This window comes from Xyrauchen texanus, chromosome 39 (assembly GCF_025860055.1).
Source record: "Xyrauchen texanus isolate HMW12.3.18 chromosome 39, RBS_HiC_50CHRs, whole genome shotgun sequence".
NCBI lineage: Eukaryota > Metazoa > Chordata > Actinopteri > Cypriniformes > Catostomidae > Xyrauchen > Xyrauchen texanus.
In genome coordinates this window covers 10,636,109-10,654,150 of record NC_068314.1, presented here as the reverse complement: position 1 = coordinate 10,654,150, position 18,042 = coordinate 10,636,109, and the positions used below count along the sequence as shown (strand labels likewise).

The following is an 18,042-nucleotide window of genomic DNA, read 5'->3' as shown; positions in this document are numbered from 1 at the left end:
AAGAACAATCTTAATAATAAATAAATAATAGACCCTTTAAATGTTATATGTGCAAAATATCGTAGTTTAATTATGATAGGTTTTCTGAACTGGTTTCCTTTTATGGAGATTTGGCAGAAACTTATTTCAAAGGGGCACCGTGAAATTGCATGGCTCTGTTCATGTGACTATTTGCAAGACCCATGTTAAAATGTACACATGAAATCGAGACAGTTTGCACATTCATTAATGATTAACAACTCTGATAATCATCATTGTCATCAACAACTCTTGTTAGAATCTATCAATTCCAAACTAAATTTCGACCGCAACTGTAACAGGTGGGATTAAATGGGTAAATATAAAACAATTGTATATGGGCTAAATGTGCCTTCAAAGGCCCTTTAACCTGCAGCAGGAAAAGTTTGAAAGGTGCTATTCGTTGTTCCTGTCAGGCTACTTAGCCTCACAATCTCCATATGGGTAGGATTAGGACCGGGTGGGGTTAGTACAGCTGCTGCCTCCCAGGAACAAACTGCGACACCTTTGTACAACAGACTGCTGTTTCATGTGCGGAAGTGACGTCACAGCGCTGTCGCTGTACTCGGAAATGAACCGTAGTGGAAAGAAGGACAGTGAAGCAGCTGAAGACGGATGAGAAGAAACTGAATTGAAGTCGTTATACACACTAAGATACAAACTAAATTGTATGTACGGTGTTGGTTTAATGCAGTACCGCTGTAAAATCGCTTCAGCATGTGTAGAGGCGCTTCAGTTAGCTCGCCTGCTAAAAGCATCAGCGTGAAAGGAGACGCTTAACAAACAAAAAGATTATTAAACAAAACCTTTAACATAAACCTTGTCACAATTTGTGTAAACCTACAGCAGCTGATGACTTGATGATTAACGTACATTATTAGGAGAGCGTGTACCGTAAGCTACTGTTATATATTGTTTACATATTTACCTTCGTTTTCAGCTTTGATATTCAGTCCATGAATTTGTTTGCTTCGTTTTTTTCGCTAATAGAGTTTGGTTAAGGTTGCATTGAAATTATAGAAGTCATAGGTATATGGTGCTGACTGTAACTTCATTTTTAAGTCGGTTAATTTGCTGATGCCGTGATAGGACTTTTTAATGAACGTTTTATTGACAAATTGCTAAATCAACACTCTAAATAGTATTATTATGAATGCAACAACATATTAATTTGGGACGAATGTATGACATTGTTAAAAAAATTTTTTTTAACTTACAAGTAAGGGGTTTCATGTGTTTTGGACTTCATATTCTAACGTATGGTACCAACATATTCCTGTTGGTTACAAATCATGCACATTAACAGAATAAAATTAGTCTTAATGTTTTTTACATAATCAAATACAGTATTGTTATTGCACTTTTCTAATGTAATGCATTTTATTACAAATTATTGTATATAACAATTTGAATGGAAATTTTATTGAAATATTAACATTAATTTGAATATTTTCTTTGTATATGTTATGTCACCCTTTTGCTTTAATGACTGCATGCACTCAAGCTGGCATGAAAAAAAACCTCATGTTATCCCAGCATTATTTGAGAATGTTCCAAACAACATTATGTATTTCATTGTAAGCAAGGAAATTGAATTGTCTGTACAAAGGATTATCATGTCTTAATTTCACAAAATTGTCTAGAAATTGGGCAGTATATTAAATATTTCTTATTCACTAGATTTGTTGTATATGTTGTTTTTTTGTTGTTGTAATTTATTAGATTTTTAGTGTAAATAGTTTGTTAGTCTATACTAGAACAGTGTCCTCTGTGATGGCAATGTTCAGAAGTAATGAGTATGTTAACTGAAATACTGTTTTCCTATCAGTTTCAGGAATGTCTGTCTGTGATCGTCTGCAATGCAGGACGTGCTGAAGACCCGATATAGCATTTGTTTTTCATTTGTAAATAAGAGACAGTTGTCCGTGTTAAATGTGATTCCGACACATCTGCTGCCACCCTGAAGCTCATGATGGAAGTCTTCATGTCGATCTTAAGTGTGAAACAGTGAAAATTTGGGTATTTAAGCAAGATGGAAGATGATGTGGCTGTACATTGGGATACAGTGGAGGAAAGCCCGGGCTGTGGGCAGCCCACTGTTTCTTTAGTCAGTCCATTAGAAGAAAATGATGGTCACGTGACTGTGACTCAAGAGCCTGATGGTGAACACGAGGCATTGGAAGGTTTTAACTGTGAATTCCATAATGAAGACTATGGAAATATGGATGCAGAAGATATGCTAAATGAAGAAAACTATTTTAAAATTGAAGATCTGAATGATGATCAAGAGGTTGATGAAAAAGAAAGTACAGAGACACGTGAAAGACGTGAGAAAAATGAATTGGAGGAGGAGTTACGGATCAATGGAGAGTCCAGATCCCGGATTGCTGGAACCGGGAGGAAAGGAAAGTCCAAGAAAAGTGGATTGGGGCAAGGTGATCATGATCATACACCTTTCTGGATGTCTCCAACATCCATGCCGCAAAAATCCTTTTCATCTTCTGGACCCAGTAGGCACAAGCAGGTGAGGCGACGGAACCACCATCTTAACAATCATGGCCGTGTACGTCGGAAGAATGGAATGCAGCTGGTTGTGGCGTGTCGAGATTTCCTGGCGGAATCCGTTAGTCAATGGTGCATTTCCTGTGTCCATATGGTGGTAGACCTCATAATTTCTCTGGCGCACCGGTGCGGGATTGCTGTTGAATCATCAGGAATTGCGCTCTATGACATTGGAACATGCATGCTGTGCAAGGTCACTGATATTCCAGGCATGATGCAAGATTTGCAGCAAATCCAGAACTGGAGCTGGTGCTCAGCTGTGGCTTTAGTAGAGGGCATTGGCAGGACTACACTTTGGGCTAGACGTGACTTTCTGTCTTGTCTAAGGATTCTCTGTGTTGCACTGTGTGTCGGCTCTCAGATGATCAGGAGTGTTTTGGCGCGTCTGACAGGAGAGAGAGGCAGGAAGTGGTGGATTGCTCTCCAGAGCAGCAGGGTCTGGAGGAAAGTGTCTGATCTGACAGTGAAAATTCACAGCCGTTTGTTTAAACGAGGCATCATGAATTTCAGTTCAAATCCAGAGTCGCCCAACAGGGAGCAGGAGAAATGGCAGCCTGGTGAAGAGCTGCATAGACTGCTGGCACTGGCCAAGGTACTGATCTGTGTGCTTCTTATGTCTCTTAAGCATTGATAACTCATAACATGTCTAAAAATGACTTGAACACTAGATTTGAGATCAAAACTAGTGATAAACATATATACCAGCTGGGCCAGTTAATTGGCCTGTCGATACACAAAATCGAATGATAACTGTGCCTGATTGACCGATAAACAGAAGTGGTCATTCTGCCTAGCATCAGTTCCAAAATCTACAAAAAGCCTTGTCATAAAATAGAGCACATTATCTGCTTTGAGTTCATTCTTTAAATTCAAAATGATTTGGTGTAATACATCTTATCTGCAATCATTTAGTTGTATTATGTATGTGTGTGTGTGTGTATATATATATATATATATATATATATATATATATATATATATATATATATATATATTTGCATTATATCAGCTATTGACCACTAATTAAAAACTATTTTGGTGTAATTGAAAATTAACGTTTTAATAAATCTATTATGTGAATTTTAATAATTTTCACAATCTTTTTTTAACTGCACAAAATTCATAGCTTTCTATGTGATATTTATGGCTGCATGAAAACTGCACAGTTTCTTCACATTTTCTGCACCGATTGCAGAGGAAAATCTGTGGAATTCTGAGGAATGGACTTAAATATTGTAAAATGAGCCATAAATAGAGCTGAAAGTTAGACATGCCACGATGTAATAATTTTGATACAAGTGCTATATCCGTGTTCAAAACCAGGCATACCAGTAATACCATTGGTTGGACGCAGGGCTGGATTGGCAATCTGGCATACCGGGCATTTTCCCGGTGGGCTGACACACTTTGGGGCCGATCAGTGGAGGACTGGCCAGCGGGAGAACCGAGGTGGTTGGTGGGTCGACCGCTAAACGTGCCAAATGGGCCACGATAAGCAAAAATTAGTCGCCGCGTTATGCAGAACGGACCACAAAACGGCACTGTGAACCACTTTAGGATCAATTTACCCCCCCCCCCCCCCCAACAACTTTTGGGCCAGTTGCCATGTAAAATCCAGGGCCGATTTCTCTTCCCAGTCCATCCCTGGTTGGACGCTTGGTGGTAGTATGCGGTAACTTTAGTTGCTAATAGCCTACACACAACAGCAAGGCAGCTTGATTTCAAACTTTGAATTTTGTTTTCATTTATTTTAATTTAAAATGTGTGTTGTTCAACAAACCTCAACCAACTCACCGCTGCTGTGTACAAAACTAATATATAAAACAACAAATATATGTGAGGTAGTCTTGTACAGATTTTCCCCGCCGTGCTGAACACCCTTTCATACGCTTTTTTTTAAAATTTTTATTATCATTATTAATTTATTATTGCCACATTTGCCAGCAGCAGGTAATGCGGCTCGTTAGCTTTCAACAGGGTCACTCTTTTTTTGGGAAACATACACTCTGTCATTCCAATAATGGTCTTGGTGCCGAACACGTCCTTGTGCTAAAACAAAGCAATACACAGCACAAGCAGATTGCAGGTGTCTCGAGATGTGTTTTAACACAAATTTATTTTTAACTGGCAAGCTGTCAGCAGTCAAAGATGTCCTACAAGAGCATTTAAATTGAAATCACTGACGGACACAAAGACGCGTTCGTTGCGAACGGCCTCAAATGCGACAACCAGGGAGGAAAAAATATTATATCCACATTCCCTTCTAATAAACATGACATTTTCCCAAAATAACTAATAAATAGAGACCATATGTTTTCCCCATGTTAAGGGATTTATCCTCTTAATTAAAAGACAATGTCATTTGATGTTGCTTTCACACTGGCAGTTTAGTTTGAAACAGAGCACGGTTCACATGAAAAATTAGTAATGTGAAAGCTGTCATGCGTACCAAGGAACGCACCGTGGTACCGAACCCGAGACTACCTGTAGGAGGTGGTCTGAGTTTGGTTGCAATGGAACTTTAGCTTGATTCGTGTCAATGTGAAAGCATCTCGGACTCGGGTGCGCACTCTTTCAGGAAGTAAATCAACCTTTATATATATATAGGTTATAAATATAGGGTATAATTGGAGATGACAGTGGCGATAACTTCACCTTGGACACCAGCGCGAGTAAGCAGGCAGTGTAAACAAAGATGCAAATGAATTCCTTGCTATCAGCTGTTTCCTCAAAAAATGCCTTTTGCGAGCAACAGCAAGCCGCCTTGACCTGGACATCTGATTAGTTTACGCCATGAAGCGCACATGTACGCTTGTCGTTCACTCTGCTGTGCATAATGGCACCAAAATAATAATTTAAAAAAAGTATGATGAGTCGCGTTGTGTTCTCCATGCGTGTTTGTGATGATGTAAGATGAATGCAAATGGACATGGGTTCGATAGAATAAAGTGAGTGTGAAACCAGACCAACGCTACGAGGGGGCACTGGGATCAATCACACTCTGAATCGGACCGCAGCAAACGTGCCCATTGTGAAAGCCCCCTGAATCTCTCTCTCTCTCTCTTCTGTCATGAATACTCCGTATGTCTACGGGTGATTTAGAATCACAATGGTGAGTAAAATTTATCACAAACTCAAATGCAATTTTTTTGACTAAATATTCTATAATTCATTGGAAACATGACAGGAGATGTGCGCAGATTGGCATTGATCTTACTTAATTATTTCCCCCAGCCGCTTCGGTCAAGTAGCATCCGTGATACGCAACAGTCGATATCTCACACAACACACCAATAGTTGAAACTGATGCCTGCCTGCAGCTGGATACATCTACAACTCACACCCAAGGTGTCTGTTATTCATGTCCATTTTCTCGATTTGTGAAACGTTCTGGTGCAGTTTGGTTGCGAGTTGCTAAAATATGGGACAAACCGCATCCTGTACTCGGACCTTTCACAGTTTTTGCTGATAATTAAATGTAATGTCTCTGTCAGTGTATGTGCTATGCTGCCTGTGTAATTTTGAATAAACTGTAAAGAACATCTGGTTAATATAACAGGTTAATTTATGAGTTACAAACTCTTCATTAGGTGACTTTATTTAAGGCATTTCTATTCATTAGGCTATTGATATAGGAACTGTTGCATCAAGTAGGCTAAGTTTCTGTCAAATGTTTCCTCCTTTTACCGATATAAAATTTAGCACCTGTGTCATCCTTGTACCGAGTATAACCAGTAACACCATATACTGTGGCAAGTCTACTTAAAGTACCACACTCCTATTGGTAGCTGTAAGCATGATCAAATTGGTAAGACATAATGTACAGTTTGCTGCTGAAATATTTGTTTGAGTTTAAATTATTTTATAATGTGCAAAGAATGAGAGAATGGAGTCATACTAGAGACATAAAAGCAGCCAAGCTTGTAGAAAATTATTTACCTGGGATAACGGTCAATTAAACACTTAAGCTCATTATGCAAACATATATGCAAACATATATATGATTGACCAATTTTAATCCGGTATTCCTAAATGCAGTGAAATAATGCTACATTAACATGTTGAAATTGTCTTATAATATATGTATATAATACTAAAATGTAAATTTCTCTGGCAATGCCCCTAAACAAATGGATCTCTATGAAAATTTATCCTTTTATGGACAAGACAAAGCAAGCATATATTGGCTATAATAAAATGACATATCAAAAATAAATATATGGCAAGAATTACATAATTCCTTAATTGTGGTCACTGCTGTTGTTTTAAGTTTCCAACATTAAAATGGTTAAAAAAGGATGGTATAATATTTTTAAGTAGTTGGAATCTCATAAATACAATACAAATTATGACACTTTGTGAATGGGATCATAAGCCAAAATGTTAAATAAAAGAAGACGCAAGGGACAGAGGATGAGTAGAACTTTAGAAATTATGGGCGTTTGAATAATGATGTGTTGCTTTGTGATTTGATACAGTAGTTTTGTTTAGGATAGTTATTGAAGTTTTAAAATTTAAATGTGGTTTAACCATATTAACTACTACTGCTGTGGTGCAGGTCCCTGAAGAGGAGTTGGACCCATTTAATGTACTGGGAGTGGAAATTAATGCTACTGAATCAGAGCTCAAGAGAGCGTACAGACAGCTGGCTGTACAGGTGACAAGACATAAAATCAGTGCCCTTATGATATGGATGGTTATGGAATTATATATCATGTTTGATGTATTCTTTCCTTGCAGGTTCATCCAGACAAAAACAAGCACCCGGGTGCTGGCGAGGCCTTCAAGGTTTTAAGGGCAGCTTGGGACATTGTCAGTAACCCAGAGACACGGCGAGAGTATGAAATGTGAGTGCCTCTACAAAAACACTAGAATCTTACAAAGCCTGTCTAGGTGATGTTTGACTCAAAATAAAAACGAAAAAATAAGAAGTTAAATGTTGCTTAAAGGAATAGATCACCAAAAATTAAATTTCTCTCATCATTTACTCACCCTTACACCATCCCATTTGTGTATGACTTTCTTTCATCTTCTTAACTCTATAATTTCTCAGCTCTTTTGGTCCATACAATGCAAGTTTATTTTTATTTATTATTTATTTTTTTTTTTTGACTGAACAGGGAGGAGAATTTATAGTAAATCTCCACTTTAACATTCACTTCACATTCTTCATCTTTTATTTTTGGTGATTCACATTCTTCATGCATATCACCCCCTATTGGTCACGGCAAAGAATTACTAGCAAAAAAAATACTTAAATATTGATCTGTTTCTCACCCACACCTATCATATCGCATCTGAAGTCATTGATTTAACCACTGGAGTCATATGGATTACTTTTATGATACCTTTATGTGCTTTTTGGAGCATCATTTTTTTTTTCTACCCATTCACTTGCATTGTATGGGCCTACAGAGCTAAATTATTCTTCTAAAAATCACAATTTGTGTTCTGCAGAAGAAAGTAAGCCATTCACCTCTAGGATGGCATGAGGGTAGGTGAAAGCTGAAATAAATAAATGGTGAACTATCCCTTTAAGGGAAATACTTAAAATTATTTTACTTTATTTTAGGAAGATTTTCTGTATTATTTGACATTATTTTCATGAGAATTTAGCACAATTACCCCAAATTATCAATAATGTAATGCAAACTCAATGTGAAAATTGTCTCAATGCAAATTTTTATTAAAATATTATTTTTTTTCTTAAATTTTTACATAAAATATGATAAAGGGCCTCATGTATAAAATTTGTCGTAGGTTTCATCCTAAAAGTATGTACAAAAGTTTTCAGATTTATTAAACATATGCCAGAACCAGCGCAAAATTCACTTCCCAGTTAGCGGAAGATTTTGCGTACATGCACATAATTTATTTCCCACCCCGTCTCCTCCCAAAATAACCATATGTGCAGTGTACAGTGCCTGTTTTTAGTATGAATAACCTAATCTGCATGTATTTTATATATGCATGTTGCCATCCAGACATGTGATACTACCGTGTTTAATGATACAGGAAAACTAGGAGAATAGATGATAATACAGGCTGTGTTACATGTGCCTTGAAGATGGATAATGCTGCAAAAAAAAATCTTGTTTTAGAGAAAAAATATCTAAACATCTTTTAAACAAGATCAGTTTACCTGAGAAAGATTATTGCATAATATATTAAGTAGAGGTCGACCGATTAATTTCGATGTATAGGGCTAATAATATGAAATAATTTGTCTGTGATGCAATTTAGCTATTCGCAGTCAGAGAGAGTGACTGCAACGAGACAAGCAAAGTATAGGCCACTTTGTGTTTCATGTACGATCAAAACGATCAAATATTCACAAAAATATGTCAAAACGACCGGCTTGGATATTCACTTAAACACAGTTTATGTCTTAAATGGACATAGTTATGGAAATAGTTGGGAGAAAATATGGCGCATCAGGAGCCTATTAGATCTGAACTTGGTCTATAAGGGGAAGCAGTCTAATGAACATGCTGACAATTGAGCCATTACTGCGAATTAAACAACAAAAGGCAAAGAGAAAATCACTTACAGCTCTTGAATGAATAACTTCTGCTTTAATAAGCATTAATCTATGATAAACTATGCAGTGTTATTTTACAATTGATTACTTTATTAGATTTCTTTTTATACCACACCTGAACAGTAATGTTAGTAGACCTTCCTGAAATTAAATCACTGTGCCTATATAACGTTTATCTTTGTTTAATATATATATATATATATATATATATATATATATATATATAAAACAAAAAGAACCGTTAAGAATACCGTTGAAGTACCGGATCGATAAGCAGTATCGGTAAGAGTAGTAATACCATTAAAACCTTAACGATACCCATCCCTAGTTATGCCTGTGCTTCTCTTGGATGCTCTGAATATTGGATTACATGTCAGGATTGCCCCTTAATTAAAGCTGCATTTGGATCTCAACCTTCGTGTCTTGGAGCAGTTCGTAACACCTGCTTTGTTTATTTGAATATATTTGTTATAGATTATTTATACAATATGTTTTTACATTATACATTTTTAATTTAAGTGTACAAGTGCAGATTGGTCAAGTGTTCAATAAATGTATTTGTTGAGAAATTTTGTCTATCTTAAGTAATTATTTGTTACATTTTATCTTTCAAATAAAAGGTTCAAATAAGAGGTTAAAAACAAGCCATCGAAGAGATGCAGCCAATCAATACAGTATTTGGTCAGCAGCCAATAGCATTTGTTAACAGAAAGGATTGGGCCCCGCCCCTGAGTGTCAAAACCGACTTGTGTGCAGAAAATAACTTGCGCGTGTGTACAGATCTGCACGCGCGTGTGCAGAAAATAACTTGTGCGTGTGCAGAAAAGAACTTGCGTGTGTGTGGGACTTGTTAATTTGTGTGCACAATCATATTTTTTGTGATCGAGTTTGTGATTTGCAAGTTCTGCAGGTTTAAATTTTACGTGCGAGCTGTGTCATGGTGCTCACACTGTTGAAATTCACTTGCGCGCTGTGTTTTTGCGCTTGCGCTGTTTTGTCCAACATTAAACGGCATAATGTGTGTACAGAATTTCCCAAGCACACATCAGTATTTATAAAAAAAAATTAACTTGCCGTAAATATGTGTGCACCGTCCGCACACTCTTGACTGTGCGTATGCACACTTTTACTGGTGTGTGAATTGCCAGTGTTCATAAATCATGTCCCTGGCATTGTTTTTGTGAAATTCACCCAAGATCATCTTGAGTGTTTTGGATTTCTGTGTCTACAGGAAGCGGGTGGCAGCGACAGAACTTTCTAAATCCATGAATGAGTTCCTGACTAAACTGCAGGATGATCTGAAAGAAGCCATGAATACTATGATGTGCACTAAATGTGAGGGCAAGCACAAGTGCGTATTACGAACATCCTCACTTTAGTCATTTGCTTTATTGTGAAGCTTCTGCTGTGTTTTTATGTTTCTACTGAGTGCTGGTCTCCTTTGTAGGCGCTTCGAGATAGACCGCGAGCCTGCTGAGGCCCGATTTTGTGCTGAATGTAATAAATGGCACAGTGCCGAGGAGGGAGACCTGTGGGCTGAATCTAGTATGCTGGGACTACGCATCACATACTTCGCCTTCATGGACAGCAAAGTCTATGACATCACTGGTAATTTATTCACATCTACTTATATTGATACTGCTGTTGTATCTGCATTTTGTTCTGTGCTGTGTTTATGAATATGTGGCTTGCTCCATCTAAATTAATCGGAAGACTTTTTGGAGGGAGGGGGTTTGTTAAAACATAGTCTCAGTTTTTAAATTGTCAATCAATAATACAGGATTTTTCCTTCACTGCACATTTTTTGATGGTCGCCAAAGTGAAATTTTGGGCAGCTAAAGCAAATTTGATTGTATTCATGTCACTTTCAGCAATTCATAAGCTCTAAACACAGGTTTCAGCAAATGTGGATGTGTATGGGGTGATTGAAGCCTGGTTTTGTGTTTATTTCTTTACAATTCACCACAGAATCACTTGCGCTAATGATCCAGTTTGCACTCTACTTCTGTATCTCTGGAGCATGCAGGTGGGTGCGTGTGCAACTGTGCAAGTCTTCTCTCAATATGCGAGAATTCGACCCATTTGAATTCTACTGAGACTTTCATTTCAAAACACTGGTGCAGTTAAACCATTTCAAGCGCCTGACATTCTGAACGGCACTGACAAAGAGAAAACACTGTGCCCTTCACCAGCTTCAATTGCAAGACTTCTTAAACTAAATATCAGTCACCCTTACTAACATTTTATCATCACAGTAATTTACAACACAATTTTTCATTACAACTGTGGAAGTTGTACTTAAAAAAAAATATATAGTGCACTAAAGAAATTTTGGTCTCTATCGTCATCTGTGTTGAAACCTGAAATTGCAAGTAAATTGCTGAGGAACGCTGATTTTTTTCTAATGTCAGATGTGCTTTGGTACCACTCTTCTGGGTAGATTAATCTTATGGTTTGTGGTTACCTGTGCCCACCACATCATCTTGTTGCTGTATTGAGCTGCAGATCCGGAGTCATGGTGGGCTATATTTTTGAAAGATATTGCTTAAAACAACACCCTTATTTACAGATATTAATGTGGTTATTCGTGTTTTATCAACCAAACATTAAATGTTTGTATTGTACTACACATAAAATATCCCATAGTTAAGAGGTGAAATCAAATGGAAGACCATTAATTGTTCTTATATTACAAATTATAGCCTCTGTGTTTTTATTATGGTTTAGTTGCATTTTCCACTAAGGGGATTCAGTAATGATTGTGATGAAATATACTTTATAAAAAATGAAAATAATATGCAGTAAAACAACTACAATAATAAAATGTTTCCTCTTTCATTTATTTGGCAGTAAAGTTAAAATGGAGCAGTAACAGGCTAAACAAAGTAATACGGTATATATAAATTTGTAAAAAAAAAAAAAAAAACAGTGTATGAATCCAAATCGGTACATATTGATAAACAAATACACACACACTCACTTTGGGAACTTCGAAACTATAGAATTTGAATATTGGTAAATACGACTGGAAAACCTGGAAACACTTTTGAACGGTAAACACAATACCCCTCAGTATTCTATGATTCATTAAAGCATGACAACCAATATAAAATTCAACAACCCTACAAACATATCTAAGCATTATAGCAAGTGAAATAAAAAAGGGTAACGGTGAAACATCCATCCAGAGACCGCTGGCCGTGCAACCGTCCTGAAACTGCCGCAGCTACCCCAGCCTCTAAACTATGGAAGACAAAACCTGCAAAAATAATAAATAAATACAGGAATAAATAAATGTAATAAGAAAATAAAGGAATAAATGTCTTGATAAAACATTTTTTTAATGAAAGTTATTCCTGAATTTATTTTTGTAGACTTTTTTCCTTTATTATTTTCTCTTTTTATTTGTATTCTTTAAAACTTTTTTTATTCTTTCATTTTTTTTATTATTATTTATTTATTCCCACCTGTATTTATTTCCATATTTAAATATTCCCACATGTATTTTATTTTTATATTTATTCTTACATTTCTGTCTCATTTCTGTGTGCTCGATTACTCTTGACTTGTTTTGATGTGACGTTAGGTCATAGCCATATCATGTAAACTATAGCTATTTGTGGGGCTAAAAACATAAGAGTGTAAGTCAGTCCAAGATTTATTAGTTATACTACAATCACAAAATAAATGGGGAGCTGTTTCTTCAACAAAACCACAAAATGAGCAAGTTTCATAAATTATATGATTTAACCTTATGCTTTTCTTTTTTTTCTGTGTTTGTAACGTCATATTTTGATGTCCGCAAATCCATAATATTGTGTTGTTATGATTGTTCATTGTAAAAGATACAATCATGCTTCATTTCCCTGATCGTTTATGTATGTATGTATATATATATAAGTTCTGCAATTAAAAATAAACCTATAGCTGACGCTTCGCATATATCTAGAGAGTTGCGCAACTTAGCGAATGAAGTCGATAACCACACATCAGATGATTGTTTCATTTAGAGTAGAGGTGCTTATTGATGGTTTAGGAGAGCTGTAGGCCGGTATGAATGTCGAAGCACATCCTGGAATGTTAGAGACTCTGCAATACGTTTCCCTGCATATTCTAAATCTGTGAGAGTCAGAGCGTGCAAGGCGGGATGTCCATCTTATTTGCTTTCGAGAAGTACTATTGAGCTCTCAACCAATGATGCACTGGAGCTATGTTAGGACCCTCTTCCTCATTTCCATTTTGCACACAGAAAAGTAAAAATAAATACATGTATAAATAAATAAATATATACAGGAATCTATAAATATAAAAATATTATCTATATACGTGCCATAGCAGAGATTCTTTTATACTAGATACTAACCTTCATGGCTCTACCATAGGGCAGAGCATACTTGTGTGTTAGGACAGTAAATCATCATTTGTGGAAACTATAAAAATGAATGGGGAGAGCCATAAACTGAAACCTACCTGTCTTAAAATTGTCCATGACTTCTCTTATAAAACTGCAATTTTATTGTAGTAATCTCCACACATAGTTCACTCCAAAAAGATTGTTTAATGTTGAAGATCAGTGCACAGGCTGTCAGTTTTTTTTAAGTGATAATGGGCTGTTTCCTCACAAAAAGCAGTTAATTCAGCATAATGAAGCATCTCCATGGGCCTCTGGTCTCCTCACCAGGATAAAAAATGCATAGTGACATATATATAGATAGATATTATGATTAAGTCACAAGCAACCGCATTCTAATCTAGCTGCATTTAGTGTGCGTGCGAGGGAGGAGCGACCGAGGCAGAGTCTCTCTCAGCCGGGTACAGTTTCAATCTCTCCCTCTGAGATCGGGACATTCGCGCAACTCATAGAAGAGGCACCGACCACACAGAGAAATGCCAGTTTCTGAGTTTATAGTTATTAACATGACCTGCTTCTGTATTATTTGAACTGTAATAAAGAAATTTTACTGCATTTAAGATGTTAAGCCGGGATGTTTCCTTTAAAGAGCTCCGCCTCCGCTTATTCCACAACGGTACATGCTTCTGAATGTACTTTTTTTTTTAATCGTTCCCTAATACTTTGGGATCTACATAAAATAAACTGTGAAAGTTTAGAGTGCATCTGGACTGATCTGTGTAATTCTTCCTCCATCAGGCGTGAACTACTGCTCTCACGCTATATCGTTACAGTTTAATGTGATTTCATGTTACATTAAATGAGATCAAAAGACTTCATCAACGAACATTTTTCTCATCAATTTTGTATTTTCGACAATGTCGATAATGTCGACTAAACGTTTCAGCCCTAATGCAAATGATAATATGCTTTTAAACTCACCTGCTTTATTTGCTTGAATAAATCCGGGTGTCTGTCTTTATTACGTTTGATGTGTTCCCTCCTATCATCAGAAAATTGTGAAGCAGCGTTTACAAACAGGTTTTTGCTGATCTGAGATGTTTCCCTTGTCATCAGCCTCAAATTACCTGGCTTTTTCCACTTTTCATTTCGACATGATTCAGTTGAGGCTCTGCAGCAGCTTTGCTTGTCGTCATCTTTTGCTTGTTGTGAGCGTACGGAAGTTCCCGCCTCTGCATGGGACCCTCTGTACCCCGGTACCTTCAGAAATTCTGGTATCGTAAATAATTTTTTGTTTGAGTACCGACTTGGTACCGGGGTACCGGTATTTTTTACAACACTAGACATGATGTTAACCTGCAAAGACAAATTGCATCATTGCATCAAATTATTTGGTAAAACACATGTGGATTCCATCCCAGACGTGTAACAGTGGATCAGCTCTTTACCTTAGTACGGGTCCTAGAGGGGGCGTGGGAGTTTGCTCATCTAGTTTACATGTGTTTTGTGGACTTAGATAAGGCATACGACTATGTCCCCCAGGATGACCTGTGGGGGCAGTTGCGGGAGTATAGGGTACCGGGGCTGCTAGTGCGGGCCATTTGGTCCCTGTATAACCGCTGCGAGAGCTGTGTCTGCATCCTCAGCATTAAGTCAAGCTTGTTCACTGTGGCCGTTGAACTCCGACAGGGCTGTCCCTTGTCAACGATCCTGTTTGTGATATTCATGGATGGGATCTCAAGGTACAGCCGAGGTGTGTGTCCAGTTTGGGGGTCTCAGGTTTGCATCCCTGCTATTTGCAGATGATGTGGTCCTGTTGGCATTATCATGCTGTGACCTCCCAGAGCACACTTGGGATGTTTGTTGCAGAGTGTGAAGCAGTTGGTATGAGGGTCAGCATCTCCAAGTCTGAGGCCTAGAGGAAGACCCAGAACACATTGGAGGGATTAGATCTCTTGGCTGGCCCAGGAACACATCGGGATCCCCTAGGATGAGCTGGAGGGTGTGGCTCGTGAAAAAGACGTGTGGGCTACTTTGCTTAGTCTGCTGCCACCGTGACCTGGTCCCAACTAAGCAGTAGAAGATGAATGTGTGGATGGATAGAAAATCATGACTGTCATAGATGCAACAACAGCAAGTTGATACAACATTTATCTGAGTATTTTAGTGCTCCTGTGAATGTGCAAACTCCATCAGTGGCTCCGAAGTATGTTTTTGCTCTGTGTGTGCAGGTTTATGCCTACTGGCAGTATAAATACATGGATATGTTTTTTTTGTATGCTTTGTGAGCAGACATTGATGTTAATTAAACATTTAATGAATTATTATGCACATGTGCTCTCAGAATATGCAAGAGCAATGTCCCTACATTATATTGTTTTTCTTAAACTGTTATTTACTCTCACTGAGCACTTTATTACCTATACAGGTTCGAAGTGTTGTGCATTCTGAGATGCTATTCTGCTCACTACAATTGTACGGAGTGGTTATCTGAGTTACCTGAGTCTGCTTGACATAACAGGCCATAAGCTGGAAATCGAGTGAGCTCACAGTGTTCCGGCTCGGCGAGCCACTGAGGAATTGCGAATTCGACGAGAGAAACGTGATCGATTCAAGGAATGCAAGAAACACTTACATCAACGGAACATCACTTTTGCATTGATGTTCTCGGCCAAATTGAGAATAGATGCTAAGGATGGCTGCAAAGTATTTAATGGGCACCTTTTTTGTTTCTTTTTGTGCTGTTCTGCCTAGTGGCTGGAGTGTTTTTTGTGTAGTAACACTCCTTCAAGAAACTCTTGCATCGATGGAGGGTCGCTTTTGCACTGATGTTCCTGGCCAGGTTGAGAATAGATGCTAAGGATGGCTGCAAAGTATTTACATGTCCCTAACAAGCGTTATCCTTTATCAAGTCAGTGGAGTAAGTCATTGTGTGGTGTTCGTTTTGCAGCCGAGTGGGCCTGACTCACTGAACATTCACTTGATCATCCAAGGAAACTTGGTGCCTTTTTTGTTTGTTTTTGTGCTGGTTCTGCCTAGTGGCTGCAGTTTGTTTTGTGTAGTAACACTCCTTCGGGACAGTGGTGTGGATGAATCTGCATGTTCTATGTGCTTATGCCTCCTATTGGCTGGAGTTTGTTTTGTGGAATATTTTGGACATTGGAGTGATTATTTCATCTGCATCACTAATGTAACAGCCGGCTCACTGAACATTCATTTGACTGGCTCAGGAAACTGAATTGGTTTGTGCGTGCATTAGTTCCGCTCTCTCTCACCAAATTTGTATAGAAACACCGGACTTGAGCAATCCGACAAAAGGTTGTTGCGGCGGCTCTTGTTGGCATACATGGACTGTTCGAGTTTAGAGGGATGGACACCATTTGGTGCTGTCGTGCGGGGGGTTAATGCGCACACTTTTCTTTTTTCTGTTTGTTTGGTTCTGGGGGAAGTTTGGGATTTGATCGTTGCCCTAATGTTAAAATGTGGTCTTAATCATTTTGTTTTTGGCTGGCACACAATACATTTTTTTTGTCAAAATGTCAAATGTTAATATAAGTGGATTGGGTTGGGGCACCCCCCAAAAAAGGAAAGTTATTTATTTTCTTAAACCAAAGAAATATGATAGTGTTTCTTCAAGAAACACATCTTTCCCTGCAGGAAGCTAAAACATTTGGGAAGATATGGGGGTGGGCATGTTTTCTTTAGTGCTGGCTAGAGTAAGAGCAGGGGAGTCATTACGCTGATAAGTAAATATCTACAATTCAAATGTCTCAAACAGAGTTAAGATAAATTAGGAAGAGTCATTATTGTTTTAGCAGAAATTCAGGGGCAAAGGTTGATTATGGCCTATATTTACGTACCTAACGCACCCTTGAAGGGATGTTGCAAGCTGCTGGCACCCCTCGATATAATAATGGGAGGAGACTTTAATCTACTTATGGACTCAGTCCTTGATCTTAGTGAAGAAAAAGTGTGTTAGCCCACTAGGGCAACACTGACGCTTCACAGGATGTGTAAAAATGTTGTTCTTACAGATATTTGGAGACTTTTGATCTGGTAGGGACTATATATTCTTTTCATTAATCAATAAGATTTATTCTAGAATAGATTTTTTTAATAAGTCCCTCATTTCATCTGTTGCTGACTGCTCAATTGGAAACATCTTAGTCTCAGATCACGCCCTGGTGAGTTTAGAGGTGTTGCCACATATGGAGAATAAGAAATCATATAGTTGGCACTTTAATGTATCCCATTTGCAAAATCCTGATTTCCAACAACTGTTAAAGACTGAAATCAATGGCAATCATATGGAGCCCAACTGGTCCTGAGTATTCTCTGTGGGCGTGGCTTGGGAGGCACTTATGACATCATCTATGGATGAAGATATTAGAACCTTTGTGGAACCTTTAGAAATCCCTAAACTGTCTCTGACCCTTCTAGATCTATGCCTTGCATCCACAAAATTATTCATTCCTTTCTAAGTTTTCGGGGTTAGAGTTGATTGGTCTAAATCCGAAGCTTTGGCTCTGACAGTGTACTACCCAATAACGGCTTTTCAGCTGGGTGCTTT

At 37.8% G+C, this 18,042-nt stretch overlaps 1 protein-coding gene across 1 annotated transcript in view; it reads left to right on the top strand.

Annotated features, from left to right (window-relative positions):
• Positions 1 to 575: 575 nt before the first annotated feature.
• The window catches only part of dnajc14 (DnaJ (Hsp40) homolog, subfamily C, member 14), a 35,786-nt gene continuing 18,319 nt past the window's right edge, over positions 576 to 18,042 (top strand). Inside the window, exons 1-6 of the mRNA XM_052111698.1 lie at positions 576 to 686; positions 1,847 to 3,172; positions 7,139 to 7,237; positions 7,321 to 7,427; positions 10,353 to 10,472; positions 10,569 to 10,729. Coding sequence (XP_051967658.1) covers positions 2,051 to 3,172; positions 7,139 to 7,237; positions 7,321 to 7,427; positions 10,353 to 10,472; positions 10,569 to 10,729 — 1,609 coding nt within the window. The 5' untranslated portion in view covers positions 576 to 686; positions 1,847 to 2,050. The remainder of the gene's footprint in view (positions 687 to 1,846; positions 3,173 to 7,138; positions 7,238 to 7,320; positions 7,428 to 10,352; positions 10,473 to 10,568; positions 10,730 to 18,042) is intronic.